The following is a 20,243-nucleotide window of genomic DNA, read 5'->3' on the forward strand; positions in this document are numbered from 1 at the left end:
AATGGGCAGAGTTTCTTTCACCCTATGCTCCTGTTACCTAGCAGTAAAATAGGTACCTGGGTGTTAGTCAGCTGTCACGGGCTGCTTCCTGGGGGTGGAGGCCTGGTCGAGGACCGGGCCGCGGGGACACTAAAGCCCCGAAATCATCTCAAGATAACCTCAAGATAACTATGGAAGGTGGTGTGGGGATAATGGACAGAACATGAGAATGTTGAAAAAAAGTGTAGTAATAGAATGTAGTAATAGAATGTAGTAATAGAATGTAGTAATAGAATGTAGTAATAGAATGTAGTAATAGAATGTAGTAATAGAATAAGGGTGAGTGATGAAGGCAACGGGTAATAACGCACACATGGAGGTATTACGTTGTCTGAGAGTGTGTGATAAAGATGGATTATGTTCAATCAATCAATTGTCCGTCATGGATATGTGTTCTTGGACAATCGTCACGGACAATCGGACTTGGACAATCGGACAATCGGACTTGGACAATCGTCATGGACAATCGACTTGAGAATGGTCCAGGACGGACCGAAACGTCGTCGTCGTCCCTTCACCTTCTAGTGTGTGGTCTGGTCAAATTATATTCAAATTCTATATACCAAAATAAAACTAATGAACAAAATGAATAAATAAAAAACACATGAAGGCAGAGACAAGTTTATTTGATAAGAGTTCGAGACTCGCGAGATGAACTTCTCACAAGCACTCAACACAAACACAAATAATAATGATATACAGAGTACAAAGAGCGCCATTACATAATGATTTACAGAACATAAAAACAAACTGATATGAATTTGATGAATACATAAGGATGAGTTAACACGAATGATGAATTAGGAGGGGAAATAATTATTTTTTCCACAGAAGATGAATTTAGACCTATTCTCTACTGTTACAATCACTTTTTTATTATCTAAACATTCTTATTATTACCACTAATATATATATATATATATATATATATATATATATATATATATATATATATATATATATATATGTTCATCATTGATGAACTCTGGACGGGTCATCGTTGATATCGACCCCAGATATGATGTGATAGCAGCCACAGTGTTGATCCCAACTCATATTTTAATATCAGGTGTGGGAGTGACCGACAGGAGGGGACGCCAACAGAGAACCGAACACCAGAACACACCACGACGGGGAACTCTAGAACACACCACGACGGGGAACTCTAGAACACACCACGACGGGGAACTCTAGAACACACCACGACGGGGAACTCTAGAACACACCACGACGGGGAACTCTAGAACACACCACGACGGGGAACTCTAGAACACACCACGACGGGGAACTCTAGAACACACCACGACGGGGAACTCTAAAACACAGTCTTGCTCTTCAGGTAGACTAAATTCTGTTGATGGAAACAATATAATAATTGGGATGGCAGTGGAATGTGATTACATTTATGTAAATAAGTAGGAGAGGGGGGGATCCGGTTGAACTCGGGTCTCTTTCCTCCTTCTTCACTCCCCCCCTTCCTTTCTCACCTCTCTTTCCCTATTCTTCCCCATTTTGCCTGTGCTTCCTTCTTCACTTTCCCTACCACTCATCACCTTCATTTATCATTCACTATATTTCCTACCCTTCCCAAACTTCACTATCATTCACCAACTTCACTATCATTCACCAACTTCACTATCATTCACCAACTTCACTATCATTCACCAACTTCACTATCATTCACCAACTTCTTTCTTCTCTTCACTCCTGTCCCTAAATACCATCTCCCCAATAAGATTCATCGAGCATATTAAATGTTAGTTTATATTATATCTAAGAGACGCTAAAATTTAATATGTTACATTAGTCTCAATGATGACTAAAAATCCTCTGGCCTCCAATCGCGAACAGACAAGCAGATCATCTTCTCTACCTCTACCTATAAGAATATATGAGATCTATAAGAATTCATCTTATAGGTAGAAATGAATTCAAATTTAACTTAATGCTGAGTGAAAAATGCCTAGATCTGTATGTTTCCTCGACAACACTGTGGTGAGATTACAAATTGATTGGAAATTTGCCATCCTTACAAAAAACTTATATAAAGATTTAATAGTAGACGTGCTATAGTTGATATAGGCAATAACATCGTGGTAAGAGCGAGATCTGAAGATTTGTTAGAGCAGAGATGGATGAATCAACACATAAACTCGAAATAAATATTTGTGTTATGGGCAACTTAATACACCTACCCTGTCGTTGTCATAGGTCGTTGCCACCACGGGCTGCTGCTTCTCCACGACAACAGTGTGAGTTCGAGGAACCACGACGGTCTTAGTCAAGCTGGCAGCGGAGTTGGCCAAGGAGCTCAAGAAGCCACCCAGACCAGTAGCTGCGTTTCCTAGAGCCCTGAAGAGGCTGGCGCCGGCAGAATCTAGAGCTGCCCTTGTCTGGGAGGTTTGCCATCTGTTGGGGGAGTAAAGCGAGGAGATGACAGGGTGTGGCTCCTGGTGGGACGTCGCCTCGGGTACATAGGAACATCAACACACATATGAGGGAGAAAGAGACAGGTGAGGACGTGACACTTATACAAATCATCTTCGGCTCATTAACTGGAAGGGTCTCAATAGAAGTAAAAAATGGGCCGAAACTTCGTCACTGTGTTTCTTTTCATGTGTGTGTGTGTGTTGGGTTATTTGTATTCAGATAGGTTTATGTAACTTATTCTCTACTTTAGGAAGCTCAGAGCCTCACGTTTCTCGTGTTCCTAATAATGTTTCAATAATTACGGAGTTCTCTTCAAACTCAGAAAATATTTCACTTAATAATTTTAGCGCTCCCGGGTCGTAAATAAACGACGCGTAAATAGGGGTATTTTGTCCAGTTGGCGCCAGAGCGTCGTAAATTTACGCGCGATTAAAAAATATTTGTATAAAATCCAATTCTTATTCGATCGACTTGGGGTTAGTATGAAAATGTTTGCCATTAAATTTTCGTTTTCTCTAATAGGCACATGGCCTATTTGGGAGAACGGCATTGTATTGTAACTTAGTGGAAAGACTATTGTATTGTTGACACGGCGAGGGTAATCGCCCACTTCACACACTCTTGGTGTGGGCCGCGATCATGATTCTACATTTATATGCATATGTCTGTGTAGGGAATTTAATTGCGATCACAGCGATACCAAATTTAACGCTGTAGGATAAGTGTAGAGTTGACAACCCTGAAAAGAATGGAAACATTTCGTCGCTGTTTGGAGCTCACGGCTAGTGATCGATGTAGTTCTTTAGCTTTTTGTGTGATTTAACTCATGCTTTGGTGACATATACATATGTTCTTATATGTTGTTATAGATCATTCTATTGCGAACACTTTGGTACATAAATGAGATCAGTATATTGAAAATTAAGGTCAGGACAGCGAAAAGAGTATGCACTTTTCAGTGTTGCAGCTCGGTCACCCAAAAACGCCAGGCGCATGAGGGGGTATGTCCAGTCCATATCGCCGCGCGCGCATTAAAGTGTTTGACCGTTTCTCAGCTCAACAAATTGGAGTCGCCAGAATATGAGTAAATGTTATTGAATGTACTGTGATCTTGAACGCATACCAAGAGTGAAAACTATCTCGGTGGAACATCACAGTTGATGCGGAAAGACCACGTGAGTTGAGGCAGTTGCTAGAGATTGAAAAGTTTTAGAGGAGAGATAATGAGAAAACTATAGCGAGTCATTACGAGTGTAAGCTTATTACCAGTGTATCACAGAAGGAGGCACTATATTTATTTATTTATGTATTTGTTTATATACAAGAAGGTACATTGGAATTAACAGAGAACATAGAAATTGAGTTGATTTTACATTCTTGTAAAGCCACTGGCACGCATAGCGTTTCGGAATAATATATATGTATGCTTTTAAGGTACGTAAAAAAAATCTTATGGAATAACTTGTACGACGTAGAAAAGATAAGAATGATTACAGGAGAAACATTAGAGGTCTAGAAGCTATGCCTACTAATGGTTCCACAATTATAAATTGATATATGTCTCTCGTTGTGTACAAATCAGAACTCATAAGGCAATCAGTAGGATAGATTAGCATTTTAAAGGCGCTACAATCACCTTCTGTGGTTGATTGTTCAATAAATCACTGAATTATATGTTTAACAGATCTCTAACCCTGTCCATGGGGACAGAAGAAAATGTATATATGCTAAGTTGACCAGACGGTCTGGTCAACTTACTTTAGCCACGTTAATGTGACTCGTCGCCTTCATATGTATATATGCTGGTTAGCATTGTAAATGTGCGACCACGTCTGTGGTAGAACAAAAAATCAGTACTCACGCTTGGACGGCCGCGGTCTTGTCGTGAGACTTGACGTACGACACCTCGCTCCTCAGGGGAGTTATTACCGCCTTGGTCTGGACGAACTCATGAGGGGGGCTGACAACATCATGAGAAACGCTGACGGTCTTGACAGGCACGGCGTGGGAGGCGCTGACGTCGACATGAGCGACGCTGACGGCCGGGATGTTGACGCTCTTCCATGCCTGGAAGACGGCCCCCTGAGGCGCGGCCATCGACAGGCCCACACACACCATCAACACAAAAGCCGCTGCCGACATCTGGAGAGACACAGTTCGATGTAGTTTAATTATTATTGACCATACACCCCATCCTGTGGGTGGTAGTATAATAGGTTACAGATGCATATCATGGGCTCAGGAGTTGAACCCAACCACTTGGACTGGACGGTAGAGCGACGGTCTTGCTTGAAACAATCCAGCAACCCTCCTCCCCCCCCCTTCCCCGTATAATATGCTACCGGGTAATTTGTTCCACAAATCAACAATGCTATCTCCAAACAATGTTATTTACTGTTTGGAAATAATCTGTTTACAAACAATGTATTATTCGCTATCCAATTTATATCCATTGGTTCTTGTTCTATTTTTTTGTTGTATTTCAAACCTTATTTATATCTATTTTTCATCAATTCCTTCTGCGATGCCAACTGGAGTTGGCGGAACTAGTGATGTGTGGCGATGCAGCCGAACACAGGGTGTTGCTGGGTCGGAACCCTAATGAACTTTGCTGCCATCAGACGGGTTGTCCATCGCTCGAACTAAAGTATATCTACGCAGAGTTGATGGCAAAAATATAGCAAAAATAAGACGCCATATTTCAACACCCTTATAATCACATTCTAGACAAACAATACACAAAAATGTAGACAAAATAAAAAGTGGTTCATACGACGCAGACACAAAAAAAAAAAAGTTGAGGAACGTGTTGCGTCTCAGGTAATGTAGGTGATCCACCCCCCCCCCCTCCCCCCCTCCTCCTCGATCTGCTTTTTCTGTATTGTTTTTTATAATATATTTAGTTATATCCGCAGTTATACATCCACACCTGACTGCATGAAGGCCTTCTGTGTCAGGAGCTAGAGTTACGTGATATAAAAACCTCATCCTGCATGATAGTTTGGCATGTGATCGGTAGCCTGCACTTGAAAGATTTTAATGGTTGTGACAATATGCTTAAAAAAGGTCGCGGGAGTGGATAAAGTGCTTCACAAAGTTTATGGAGTGCTCAGGATTGAGACAATCTTCAGTTGCAGCCTCGTACCACAGGGAACAGAAGCCTAATCTTAATCTGGGAATTGCCAGGTCGGACTGTACTCGCCTAGTACACTGGTGAGTACTCTGGTGGATGATTGGTGCTTCACGTATATGCAGACGTCAGCTGTAAACAGGTCAGAGACGAGGCTAACCATAGCCCGTGCTACTTGCCCCGCTCCTGTGCCAGGTAAGTCCACTACGGGCTCACCATAGCCCGTGTTACTTGGAACTTATGTTCCGAGTAGCTGAATCTATAACAACATCTAAACAGGTCGTAGTTTGTTATAGGGTTTCTTTCCGGTCGTTGAGTGTTTCTGATTTCTCTTCGGACTTGAAAGTTTATAGCAATATAGTTTTGACAACGTAACTTGGGTATGTTAAGTCAGATTTCCACTTTGTTTCATTTATATGTTCGTGCCGTCATGATGAGCTATACTTGTGTGAGATGGTATGCATACAAAACATATGTATGTATGTATGTATGTATGTATGTATGTATGTATGTATGTATGTATGTATGTATGTATGTATGTATGTATGTATGTATGTATGTATGTATGTATGTATGTAAGTATGTATATATGTAAGCATATGTGTAAGCATGTATATATGTGTGTTTAATGTATATGTGTACGAATGCATATCGTATATAGAAAGTGTCATAGTAGCATAAATTGTCAGCCTGTATCCCTAAATGCTTTCAGGGAAAAATGCATCATAGACAGACGTTTTGCTGACGTACACACACACATTTGTGGAGTAACTCGGTAAAATGACTATATTTTTTCCCGTATAGTGAATTATGCATTCCAGCGTTGCAAGGGCAATCATGTTGTGTAATATCAACCAACGTCTGGCCTTCCAGTACACAGCCATTATCTGGAAACATTTAGGTCAGAACATAAGCATTTTACATTCAAGTTTCTATAAGCAGTCGACCAGAACTGACCTTCTCATAGTGCCAAATGAAAGCTGTAATCTTTCACTGTCACAACATGTTTCCTACAGTCTAAACCCAAACTTCTATAGGATCTTAGTTCAGAGACTTTAAATCCATTCCTGAGGGTACCAATAAACTTTCTAAAGCCATAGCTTCATTTTTACTTAACTACGCTTCCTAGGGTGATAATCGCATATTCGATACCTGTGCCCTCAGGACCATTTGACTTATTGGTAACCTAACAGTGCGCATGCCCGCCGCTCTGCGCATAGTTAGAACCTCAGCAAAACATATATTAGGCAAATTTACATTTGTCTGTATCTACCTAATTTCCGATATATGCTTTTGCTACTAAAGATTATTATGACTTATACCATAATTATGTACGTTGCCTGTGACACCTGTGGGCGCCACGGTCGACGCCTGCAGGTGTCACAGACAGGTGTCTCTAATGAACAAATCCACAAGGGCCGTGACGAGGATTCGAACCTGCGTCCGGGAGAATCCCATCCCAGGTGTCTCTAATGTGTAGTTTAGTGTTTATTCGAGGGAAAGAGAGAGTCTATTGGGTTATATTGAGTGAATATATCGCTTATATATCGCTACATATATCGCTTCTCGAGCATCTTATACCTTATTGGTTGTCGTGTCTAGTGTGAGTGTAATTTGTATACTGTTTAATGCACTTCGTATCAGTTGGGTTTACTGCGCATCTGATTGGTTCAACTTGTTTAGTTTACTATGTGAGTGGTCAGTCTACCTGTGTCCCAGCATGTCCTGGAACTCCCCAACTCACTTCCTCATGTAACATCCCCCACTTCCCCTTCACAATCTCAAGGGCAGGGGCATTGCTTATTCTATTCTGGGCTATTCATGCCCGTGCCACCTCTTGGGTGGCTTAATCTTTATCAATGAATGAATCTGCTTGTTCTACCCTGCCACATGTTTTCCGTTCTTGCTTACACCTTCTCTTCCCTTTCTGATGTCTGTCTTATCTTTTCCTTCCTTTGCTTACGACACCCATTTGCCCTCTCATTTATTTAAAAACAAGAGTGCCCTTCTCACCTCTTTAATTAGAGCTTACTGCCATTTTAACCCCACCCCCCTTTCACTCTCCCTCTAATCAGTCCCCCTCTTTTATACCGTTGCTCTATAGTCAGTAAACCTCTCCTTCACTATTGCCTACCCTATTATTTAACTTTTATACTCTGACTTGTTATTCCTTCCTCCCTGTGTCCTCCCTGGCTCCCTATTTACATCCCTTCTCTCCCTTTTCCCACCTTTTATCTCCTACTCCCCCCCATTCCCAAGAGTTGACGTCTGGCATTACCCCTTTTCTCGTGTCTCCCCCTTTCCTACCCTGTACAAGCTCTCCCCCACGTATGTATCAACTCTCTTCCGTGTTCGCTAATCCCTCCGTATATACTGACTCCCCCAGTATATACCGGGTCCCCCCGTATATACTGGGTCCGCCCGTGTACCCGGACCGGTTCATTACTCCCACCACTCCCACGTAGCATACTGAAGGCTGTGAGGGCCGCCGAAAGAATCTTAATGTTGAAGAGGACATACCCGGGAAGTTCCAGGAAGAGAAGATGGAGACGGATGAGGAGGAGGAGAAGAGGACGAAATAAGGAGGACGAGGGTGAAAAAAATGAGAAAAGGATTCAAGGAAGCAGAGGAAGTTAAGACATGAAGAGTCGGGAACGACGCGAAGGAGGAATAATAAGATGAAAAGATAAACGAATAAGAAGATGCGAAAGAGTAATAGCAATAAACGATAAAAAAGGAGATATGGATAACAAGGATTAAACAACATAATTACAAGAAACCGAAGCAGCTATAACTTGACTGTATTGAGCAGAGACCTATTGTTAATATCCCCCCCCCCTCCTTCACTAGGATAGTGTACTAAAGTAATTTTACAACTTAATTTGGTAACTTAAATTAAGCAGCTACTTTTTTCTATCAATTTTAAATATTAAATTCTATAGCATAATTCAGAAAACTCAGCTTACAATCTCACAATGCTCTATACAGTGTTTTATATGCACAGTGCTCTATACAGTAGCTGTATAGTCTTCGTCTTATGCTCGAGTACAGACCTCACAACTCTAGAGGAGAGAAGACACTGAGGGGGACATGCTCGCAACATAAAAGATACTTATGGGAATTGAGAAGCTGGAAAAAAAGGATAACCTCTTTAAGTGGGTCGAAAGTAGGACGGGAGACGTGAATGGAAGTGAATAGAAATGCAAGTGAGTAGAAGAGACGTAAGGAAATACTGGTAAGGGGTAAGCAACAAGTGGAATATGCACTGAAAGGTGGTGGAAGTCGTCTCCAATCCCAGCTTTTCAAGCCTGTTTGACGAGTTTTTTTTTTAATGCTAGTGGGCAATACACACACACACACACACACACACACACACACACACACACACACACACACACACACACACACACACTTCATATATGATAGGGAAATGGGACAGGAGCCATTGCTGTAAACAACCGATGCTCGAAAGGCGGGATCCAAGAGTCAATGCTCGATCCTGCAGACACAACTAGGTGAGTACACACACACACACACACACACACACACACAAACACACACACACACACACACCAGACAATTATAGCATCGTTGTGGTATCTTGTAATGCCGCTTGCGGCTTGTCATTGTGTGTCTGGGCTCCGTTGAGATATTATCGTGTTTACATTGACCTTGTGATGCTCGGCTAACTGTTCAACCATCCTGTCTAACACTTTCTTGCAGTATTAGACACTCTTGCATCCTCTAAGTCTATCTCACTGTATAAATATATTTTTTACTAATAAACTAACATTGAACTTTGTTTGATGCGCAGAATTTTGGTAGTTTTATTATACAAGGAGACAGAAATATACATGTAAAGAGTTAGTTCGTATATATGTCTGTTTGTACATATGTATTTTGATAAATTACTCGAGATATTACCAAGCTACGTGTGAAAGTCACAGACCTCAATGTCAGAGAAGGTCGTGTTTGTGGTATATAGTGTGTGGTGGGCTGTATTGAGTTGTGTGTGGTGGGCTGTGTGTGGTGGGCTGTATTGAGTTGTGTGTGGTGGGCTGTGTTGAGCTGTGTGTGTGGTAGGCTGTGTGGGCTAGCTTCATAATAAATGTATGTATGTATGTATGTATGTATGTATGTATGTATGTATGTATGTATGTATGTATGTATGTATGTATGTATGTATGTATGTATGTATGTATGTATGCATGTATGTATGTATGCATGTATGTATGTATGTATGTATGTATGTATGTATGTATGTATGTATGTATGTATGTATGTATGTATGTATGTATGTATGTATGTATGTATGTACTCACCTAGTTTTGTTTAAAGGGGGTTGAGCTTCGGCTCTTTGGTCACGCCTCCCTCCCACATACATACATACATACATACATACATACATACATACATACATACATACATACATACATACATACATACATACATACATACATACATGCGTTCAACTATCCGAGAGCTTGCACAAACCTGCTAGACAACACTCCTCCCTTCCTGAGTGAGATCTTCGCATGCCAGGAAATACTTGACCAACATTTTCCTTAATAATGTTTCCTTTATTATTAATATCCTTGTGTGCTAGATTAATATAATGTCACGGCAAAAATATAAATGTTAAAAGTATTGACAATGACCGCATCAGGAACTGGAAATATTAATGTTTTAAAATATTGAATAATTAAAAATGACTTACAAAGTAAGTTTTTGCTTCACTGTATCAGCACAAAGTTACACATAGAAATCACAATAGCGTGATGCATCAAATGAACAAATCCTCAAGGATTAAGACGCGTCTGGTATCCTCTGGGATGTAGATTCGAACCTTCATCACGGCCCTTGTGGATTTCTTCTCAAGCAAAATTACAAGCAAAATAATATGAAAAGCAACGACATGAGAGACCTTGAGTCTGCTTGCTGAGCCTCACCAAGTCTTTGTGTGCAGGTTGTGGCCCTGGATGTTCCCCCCGGCCTCCTGATGCCCATAAAAAACAATGGAGAACCGCTGAGAGAAACTGCACGCTCATTGGTGTACACGAACCTGGTACAGCAGGAGTGGATCTGGTCTCTGGTAAGGTCACTTGTCAAGGGGTAAGGAGGTAGACTTGGGTCAGTTGTTAAGGGGGTAAAGTGGTAGACTTGGGTCAGTTGTTAAGGGGATAAGGGGTGGATTTGAGTCAATATAAGGGGGATTAACTTGCTTATCCATCTTGTTCACCAGCCTTTCGTAAGGAACAGAATCAATTACTATTTGACTGTATAGAAAATGCAATCTGCCAGATTTCTTTTTTCCTGTCGCATTTTTGTAACCTTCTCATAGAACCCGATCAAGTTTGTCAGGTACGACTTTTTCCTTTTAAGTCCATGCTGTCATTTTGTTACAAGGTTTGTCCTCTCCGGGTACTCCACTATTCTCAACCTGATTACTCTCTCCACCAATTAACATAGAATAATTGACAGTGACAGTGGATTGTAATTTAGTCTATCCTGTCTGCCCCGCCCTAATTCTTGAATAGTGAGACAACGTTTTCAATTTTTCCCTGAATTCTTGGAGATTTCCTGTTTCTAGTATTTTATAGAAAACATCAGTGGCCGGAAACAATGCATCTTAGAATACTCCTTCAGCAGTCATGGTGATATTAAGTCTGGCACTATTAATTTTCTTGCACCTAGTTCCTTTAGAGGATTTTTAAAACCTCTTCTATGTCATTCAATGTTTTGCTAGGCCCTTCATCACTGAGCTCTAGTCTCCACGTTGGTTCCTTGGTAAAGACGTCCTGAAATCTTTTGTTGAGTTTCTCACACACCTCCTTGTCGTTTTCTGTGAGACATTTACCCTTGTCTCCTTAACCCTATCGCGTGATCTTTTACTAGTTTTGTTTCTCCTTTTATGGATATAAAACACCTTTGTGCTGTGAGAGAGAGAGAGAGAGAGAGAGAGAGAGAGAGAGAGAGAGAGAGAGAGAGAGAGAGAGAGAGAGAGAGAGAGAGAGAGAGAGAGAGAGAGAGAGAGAGAGAGGGAGAGAGAGAGAGAGAGAGAGAGAGAGAGAGAGAGAGAGAGAGAGAGAGAGAGAGAGAGAGAGAGAGAGAGAGAGAGAGAGAGAGAGAGAGAGAGAGAGAGAGAGAGAGGGAGAGAGAGAGAGAGAGAGAGAGAGAGAGAGAGAGAGAGAGAGAGAGAGAGAGAGAGAGAGAGAGAGAGAGAGAGAGAGAGAGAGAGAGAGACAGAGAGACAGAGAGAGAGAGAGAGAGAGAGAGAGAGAGAGAGAGAGAGAGAGAGAGAGAGAGAGAGAGAGAGAGAGGGAGAGAGAGAGAGAGAGAGGGAGAGAGAGAGAGAGAGAGGGAGAGAGAGAGAGAGAGAGAGAGAGAGAGAGAGAGAGAGAGAGAGAGAGAGAGAGAGAGAGAGAGAGAGAGAGGGAGAGAGAGAGAGAGAGAGGGAGAGAGAGAGAGAGAGAGGGAGAGAGAGAGAGAGAGAGAGAGAGAGAGAGAGAGAGAGAGAGAGAGAGAGAGAGAGAGAGAGAGAGAGAGAGAGAGAGAGAGAGAGAGAGAGAGAGAGAGTGAAGAGTTGATTACCTTCTGAATCTCTCTCACTGTATAGTTTGTATATCTCAAAAAGTTACATAAATTAAAAACTTTCAACAACAATGTGCAGTTCCCAGACAATCCATCACAGAGAATAATTACATTCTCAGTTTATATTACTGACACAAAGCGGTCGTCTGCTGCCCTACCTTAAGAGGGCACAGGCTGCTTCTCTTCCTCAATATACAAAACAGAAGATTTGAAATGTATAAACCAATGTTTTCCAGACTGTACATAAGAGAAATAAATTATAAACGGGTTTCTTAATCGGCTTATGGGTACTGTATCGTCACCATCCGGCGGGTCCGAAGCCCACGACTTCCTCATTCCAATGCCAAGAGTGGTCGAGGGCCGCTGTACGGGACACAGGCGTGCCACATGTACGCCACAACACACATTGTGCAGGTGTGTAGCGGCGTCCCACTTCGCAACTGCTGGATGTCTGGTGCCTCTATGCCATGACTCCTGACCTCTTGGTTTATTGTTATTTCTTGTTTTTAATTTATAAGTGAAGGTAGCCTCTACGGTTTACTTTTCTAGTTCATTCAATTTCCTTTCTGCCCTTTGACTGACGAGGCATTGTGTCTTGTTCCTACGGCTCACATGCGTGCCTTGATGTCTTCTGGTAATGTTATCGCTCAGTTTAAACAGTCTATATCTATCTCAAAGTATTTTCTATGTCTGGATTAAGTCCCCACCTACTTTTTTATTTTTTACAGTATCTGTGCTTTCTTAATCTTCGTGTTTTTTAAGGATGGGCTTTGTGGTGGTACTGGTTGATACCTGGTTGATGGGGTTCTGGGAGTTCTTCCACTCCCCAAGCCCGGCCCGAGGCCAGGCTTGACTTGTGAAATAACCAGCTTTATAACCTTAGTCAAGCTTAAATTTCGTGCAGCGTGCCGAAAGTTTATGAAGACTATCCTGAAATTCGCCAGCTTAGCATATACTGATAATGTGATTATATTTAAGTATACCCAAAATAGTCGTTCGATTTTATGTCTACCCCAACTCTCCCCCCTTCCAAAGATGCTTTGGAATCACTAACCGTGATTGATTTAAGTTTCTCCATTTCCATTATGTATTATTTCTCTGGCTTCATCACTTCTATTCCTCTCCTCATGACCGTGCACTTATCTGGAATGAAGTCCATTAACCATTTGTCCACACATGACTGCAACTTATGCAAATCTACCTACAGCCTCCTGTTGTCCCTCGGACGTCTTACTTCACCTCATCAGCAGCATGAGTTGTGTCATCAGCAAACACACAAAAATCTATTTCGTCACCAATGTAATTTATGTATACCAGGGACAATATTCTTCCCAGCACTAGACCTTAGAAGTATTTGTGGGAGTATAAGTATAGTTACAGTAGTAGTAATAGTATTATTAGTATAAGTATTAGTAGTAGTAGCAGTAGTAGTAGTGGAAGAAATAGTAGCGTAAGGAGTATTAGCAGTAGTGTTATTAATAACATAATTTTTACCACGGCGACAACTGACGCTAACACAGCCCCTCTGACCCTCACCCCGATAATAACCAGCCACACCTGACCATGGAAAAAAACCAAATGCTACAACTTGCAAAAAAAATAAAGTGGTGGTAAGCCCCAGTAATCACTCGAGGCAGAAAAACAGGACTGAGCAAGAAGTCAAGGTGACTTCAAGCACCGCAAACGTAGGCTGGCCAGGTGGTGGAGAGGTACTTTGATCTGTGCCACCTGCTTCAGCAGTGGTGCACAGACAAAGGCTGGCCAGGTGGTGGAGAGGTACTTTGATCTGTGCGACCTGCTTCAGTAGTGGTGCACAGACAAAGGATGGCCAGATGGTGGAAAGGTACTTTGATCTGTGCCACCTGCTTCAGTAGTGGTGCACAGACAAAGGCTGGCCAGGTGGTGGAGAGGTACTTTGATCTGTGCCACCTGCTTCAGTAGTGGTGCACAGACAAAGGATGGCCAGGTGGTGGAGAGGTACTTTGATCTGTGCCACCTGCTTCAGTAGTGGTGCACAGACAAAGGATGGCCAGATGGTGGAAAGGTACTTTGATCTGTGCCACCTGCTTCAGTAGTGGTGCACAGACAAAGGATGGCCAGATGGTGGAAAGGTACTTTGATCTGTGCCACCTGCTTCAGTAGTGGTGCACAGACAAAGGATGGCCAGATGGTGGAAAGGTACTTTGATCTGTGCCACCTGCTTCAGCAGTGGTGCACAGACAAAGACTGGCCAGGTGGTGGAGAGGTACTTTGATCTGTGCCACCTGCTTCAGTAGTGGTGCACAGACAAAGGATGGCCAGGTGGTGGAGAGGTACTTTGATCTGTGCCACCTGCTTCAGTAGTGGTGCACAGACAAAGGATGGCCAGATGGTGGAGAGGTACTTTGATCTGTGCCACCTGCTTCAGCAGTGGTGCACAGACAAAGGATGGCCAGGTGGTTCTCTCCACCTTGAGAGAAGAGAAGAAATCGAAGAGCAGAATTCTCCCATACAGTTACATGCATAGAATCATTCAGTGACTAATAGAAGGGTAAAGCTTCACGTCTAGAAATGAGAGCTTCAGAGGCAGTGATGTGTGTGTCCTCCGCTCACAACCCAGAGAGACCCGAGTTCAATCCCCCAGGGCAGGACAGAAACGAATGAGCACGTTTTCTTTCAACTGATGTCTGCTCATCTATGGAGTGAAATTGGTACCCTGAGTTAGGCAGCTATTGTGGGTTGCATCCTGGAGATGGTCAGTAGCTGGACTCGGTTAGCCTCAATTCAGGCTTCCTGTCCCCGACTATGAGAAATCTAATTCTTGAATTGACGAAGAATAAAGACACTAAGTCTGATAGTAAGTTTACCTGGCAGTCCCACCAACAAAGACAAAGTAGATGGTAATGTAATCATTAACAAAGACATTAACAAAGACAAGGACTCTAGAAGTCACACATACAGCAACATGAACACAAGAAAAGTACCCTGAGGGAAAAAAAACACGAAACAAACTGCTCGATGTATTTAGATTCTAACAAAAACTACACAATACGAATTAAAACAAGAGAGAGAGAATATAAACTCCAGTACTTCTATGAAGCTCTAGGAAATATTTCGTACACTCTAGTCACGCCAGCTACACGTGTACACAGCATGACACACAGGTGTACACAGCAAGACACACAGGTGCACACAGCAGGACACACAGGTGTACACAGCAAAACACACACACGTCTACACAGCAAGACACACAGGTGTACACAGCAAAACACACACACGTCTACACAGCAAGACACACAGGTGTTCATAACAAGACACACACACACACACACACACACACACACAGGGTTCTGGAGCTCCATCAAAACAATAAAAAAAAAACTGGTTATCGATGCGATCTTCAAAGAACTCTCAAGGATATAGTTTTTCTTTGACTTTGTTTGCTCACTTGTTCGTCTCCCACGATAACAGGTTATACAAGACACGCAATATTACGAGCAGCGTTTCCCCTCTACCAGGCCCCTTACTGTGTATTCAAAACATGCTTCCAAAGTTTATTTAAATGAATCAATTCTAAGTTAATTGTTTCTCAGTGCGAAGTGGAAATCCCAGAACGTAGTCATGGCAACACATTGATACTAATGTGTGTGTGTGGAGGGTGGGACACACAGGGTACCTTATGGTAATGTTGCCTGTAGCTCTCAGATGTACCTGTGCCTGTATCTGTACTTGTACCTGTGCCTGTACCTGTATCTGTACCTGCGCTCATGTTTGTACTCTGGCCAATAGTTCTGAGCAGACTGTTTGATTCTGAATTTTACATAACAAACTAGCACTGTAAACAGTGATTACACTGTATTTGTGATTGCTATGTGAGCTTAAAAGTTGACTGAGAGATCTTACAAGCTGACCAAATGAGCCTAGAAGCTGACTGTGTAAGCTTACAAGCTAACTGAGTAAACTTACAAGCTAACTTAATAAGCTTACAAGTAACCCACCATAAAGATAAGCTCCACTCTCACCAAACCACTAACTACATCACCGTCTATACGTACACTAATCACATGCAGTAAACTGTATTGTTTTCTACGACTAAATGATTTAAATTAGATCAGGATGAAACAAGTGGGACACAATCCACCCACCTTAATCAAAGCTGGAGTGTAGATGAGATGGTAGCGTCCCTCTGCGTGTCTGGCGTCGCACTGGTGAGACGCTCGTCTTCCTGTTTGAAGGAGGCAGGTGACTGGGGGAGTCAGGAAGACGGACGCCCTCGACGCTCCTCCCCCCTGGCCTTGAGAGCTCCTGCACCTCGGGGGACCAGAAAGCGACGTACAACAGCTAGCGGAGTTAAGGTATCCCAAGGTCTCAGCTTAGACCTCAAGACAGCAGGACTCGAGGATCAACTTTTTGCCAAAGTGAGGTTCAGTCCCTGAGCCCATTATGTGCCTCTAACCCTTTCCACTACCGCCCACAAGATGGGTATGGGGTGCATAATAATTGAACTAAACTAAAACTGTCATAATGAGACTTATTTGGGAGCTGCAACAAAAAAAATGAAGTAATGACAGAGCAGGTATTCCGGCTCCTGGCTTGGGTTTACCCGGAATGTACCTGGCGTTGGTTTCGATAGTTCTACTCCCCCATACGCAGCCTATGCATTCAGTAAATTCACCTAGTGGGTCATTTAAAGTAATTATTGTAAAAAGTTACATTTTATACAAAGATTGACAACTTCTCTTCATGTTTAGTCCATACATGAATTTCAGGTTTGTGTATGAAAACATCTAAAGTTATAATGTTCTTGATGAGATACATAATATTGACTTCTTGTTCCACTCTTTACGTTCCTGCCGTTCCCTGGTCACTTAAGAACATAAGAACATAAGAACAAAGGTAACTGCAGAAGGCCTATTGGCCCATACGAGGCAGCTCCTATCTATAACCACCCAATCCCACTCATATACTGGTCCAACCCACGCTTGAAACAATCGAGGGACCCCACCTCCACCACGTTACGCGGTAATTGGTTCCACAAATCAACAACCCTGTTACCGAACCAGTATTTACCCAAGTCTTTCCTAAATCTAATCTTATCCAATTTATACCCATTGTTTCGGGTTCTGTCCTTAAGATATGGTTGCAAATAACGTCTCTTCTCACGGTCCTCTTCAAAACTAATCCACTGCTCCTTGAGAAGTATATTCTTTACTAGGGAAAGTTGAATTGCACGTTATCTTGAGGTTATCTTGAGATGATTTCGGGGCTTTAGTGTCCCCGCGGCCCGGTCCTCGACCAGGCCTCCACCCCCAGGAAGCAGCCCGTGACAGCTGACTAACACCCAGGTACCTATTTACTGCTAGGTAACAGGGGCATTCAGGGTGAAAGAAACTTTGCCCATTTGTTTCTGCCTCGTGCGGGAATCGAACCCGCGCCACAGAATTACGAATCCTGCGCGCTATCCACCAGGCTACGAGGCCTCCCTATAAGGCCTCCCTACGTTGCATTCTGAAATTTTATCCATCCTTTATATTTTGTGGTAACCGCTTCAAAGCTTCAAAGACATCTGGCGTCTCGTACAAAGAGTCATCATAGTACAAGCCATACTGAGTGAAGCCTGAAGCTTTGAATGCAAACCGCTTCAAAGAATTGTTCAGCTGGGCAATAAAACCGACGGATTTTACAGCAGCCGCCATATTGGGTCTGAGGTCAGAAGACATCACTAAACTAAACAAAATAAGAATCGATTCATTCTCGAGTACTTGTTTCTCACTGTGTTGCGAGATCTTCGAACTCTTCCCACTATCGTGTCTCGTTCAGCCAACTGCCCCACTCTGGTTCTTCAAGGAAGTTCTCTCTCTTCTCTAGCACCACTGTGTAGAGTTTTTGCTATTTACATCTGCAGTTGTGCCTTGGTGGGTCCTAAATGTCATTGCTACGGACTTCCCAGCCTCTCCCGCTGCTCTATGATGTTGTCTTCAACTTTTAGTTGCTCAGTTAAGTATACCCAATCAACTCATTTCTCGTCCACCATTCAACTAAATCCTCAAGCACAATTCAATAATTCTCCGCCATCTGTTTAACTAATTCCTCATCAACTGTCTAAGTAATCACTCAACTATTCCTCATCTAATCTCTCACTCACCATTTTGGGAGTTTTAACAAATTTTCTCTGTGCCATAACACAATGCTCATTCCCTGATATAATGTTGCCACAGTGTTAACATGAGATAAGATGAGTCCCGCCAAACACACACCGAAACTACGACGTTGCTACAATGTTCGAACATGTTTTAACACCTCCTAACCAGTTATAACAACCAATATAGCAAGTTGTAACAACGTTCTAATACGTCATAAACACGTTAAGCCAAGATAGAACAACTCTATTACAAGTTGTAACAAGCGGAAAATAGAGACAGTTACGGTTAGTGTTTCCAGCGGTGAGCTATATTACCAAAAGGACTCTACCACTGATTCACATCTCTGAACTAGTTGAGAAAATCCGGGATTAGTTTACACCTTTGAAGTAGAAAACATATTAATGGCAAACTTGTTTTTTTTGGCGGAAGAGTATTTGAATAATTGCTTATAAATAAGCAAAGGTTAACAGAATAAAAGGGGGAAAACTTCGGTGAGACGAAAGAATGTCGTCTTAGGGGACTTCAGTGGGAATAGAATATATACCAAAGATATACTCTAGATATACCAAACAGGAAATGGCGAGGCAGAAGTTCTCATTGAAGTCTTCCCATTTATGCTAGTCATGTCTTATACATGTTAATCATGCGTTAGGAAATGGGCCTTGGAACAATTATTGACAAAGTCTTTTTACAAATTCAGAAGCTTACCAGTACACTATACAAAGCCATTATCCATTGGAATACTAATATCACCCTAAAAATTCCTCTAGTTCAAGTAATCTAGTGTAGAAATAGCTTCAGTTTCTCTATACATTTGAGATGTATTTTATCATCTCAATAAAATTACTTTAACTTGAACCTCACTTGGATAATATTGAGGAGCTTTTGTCTTACTGATTTTACTGGTGAAATGATATATTTTTTTATTAAAAGTTTTTAAAGAACTCATCAGCTACACAAGAACTTAAGAATGAAGGTAACTGCAGGTCTATTGGCCCATACGAGGTAGCTCATGTTCATATCCACCTAATCTTATTCATACATATGTCTAACCTACGCTTGAAACAATCAAGGTGGCCTACTTCTATTATGTTACGCGGTAACTGGTTCCTTAAATCAACAACCCTTTTACAGAACCAATATTTACCCAGGTCATTCCTAAATCTAAGCATTTAAGCAAGAGGGAATAAGCAAGATCGAGGTACGGAATATGATAAGCAACTGAGCCTACCTAGAAGGAGGAAGCCTGATCATTCATTCACAGCCCACTCTTCACTCTTAAGGCAGGATCCTTCCTTGTATTATAACGACGGTATTTCCGGTCTCATTGGTACAGAGGGACAGGGAACCGTCATTATATATAGACAGAGGAGCAATACAATGACTAAAATATTAAATAGGCTTAGGGGCATTGTACTTGGCATCAAAGGGAAGCACGGGCTGAACTGTAATTAGCTTCTAGCGTAGCAAGTCTGGAATAGTAACCTGGAAGTAACTGATCTTTGACAATCCAGTGTCACTGTTGTCTTTATATATATATATATATATATATATATATATATATATATATATATATATATATATATATATATATATATATATATATATATATATATATATAAAGGACGTGAATCTTGTACATTATGACTTTAAATATACCTTTAGCTATCTATTTTGAGAATGCAACTAAAGGCATTTTGGGGTACAGTCCCTGAACTAATTATGTGTCTCTGTAACCTTAGAATTTTTATTAAACTCCTCAAAGACCTCTTCCATTGGTCCTGAGATACACTCTCGAGGCAGCGAATATGATTATTTTGTCCTTAATTATTTTCCTTTGTCCTTTGATTATTTTTTGCCTTCACATGTGTCTTCTTAAATGACTGAATAATTTGGAACACTGATTTGCTTTATCGATGTTATCCTCATAT

At 41.7% G+C, this 20,243-nt stretch overlaps 1 protein-coding gene across 1 annotated transcript; it reads right to left on the bottom strand.

Annotated features, from left to right (window-relative positions):
* Window positions 1-646: 646 nt before the first annotated feature.
* On the bottom strand, window positions 647-16,472 carry LOC123768714 (uncharacterized). Its single transcript, XM_045759413.2, has 4 exons — window positions 16,315-16,472; window positions 4,331-4,611; window positions 2,235-2,448; window positions 647-1,390 (listed from the first exon to the last, which is right to left on the bottom strand). The coding sequence occupies exons 2-4, from the start codon at window positions 4,609-4,611 to the stop codon at window positions 1,355-1,357; spliced, it is 531 nt and encodes a 176-aa protein (XP_045615369.1). The 5' UTR covers window positions 16,315-16,472; the 3' UTR covers window positions 647-1,354.
* Window positions 16,473-20,243: the final 3,771 nt, after the last annotated feature.

This window comes from Procambarus clarkii, chromosome 83 (genome assembly GCF_040958095.1).
Source record: "Procambarus clarkii isolate CNS0578487 chromosome 83, FALCON_Pclarkii_2.0, whole genome shotgun sequence".
Taxonomy (NCBI): domain Eukaryota; kingdom Metazoa; phylum Arthropoda; class Malacostraca; order Decapoda; family Cambaridae; genus Procambarus; species Procambarus clarkii.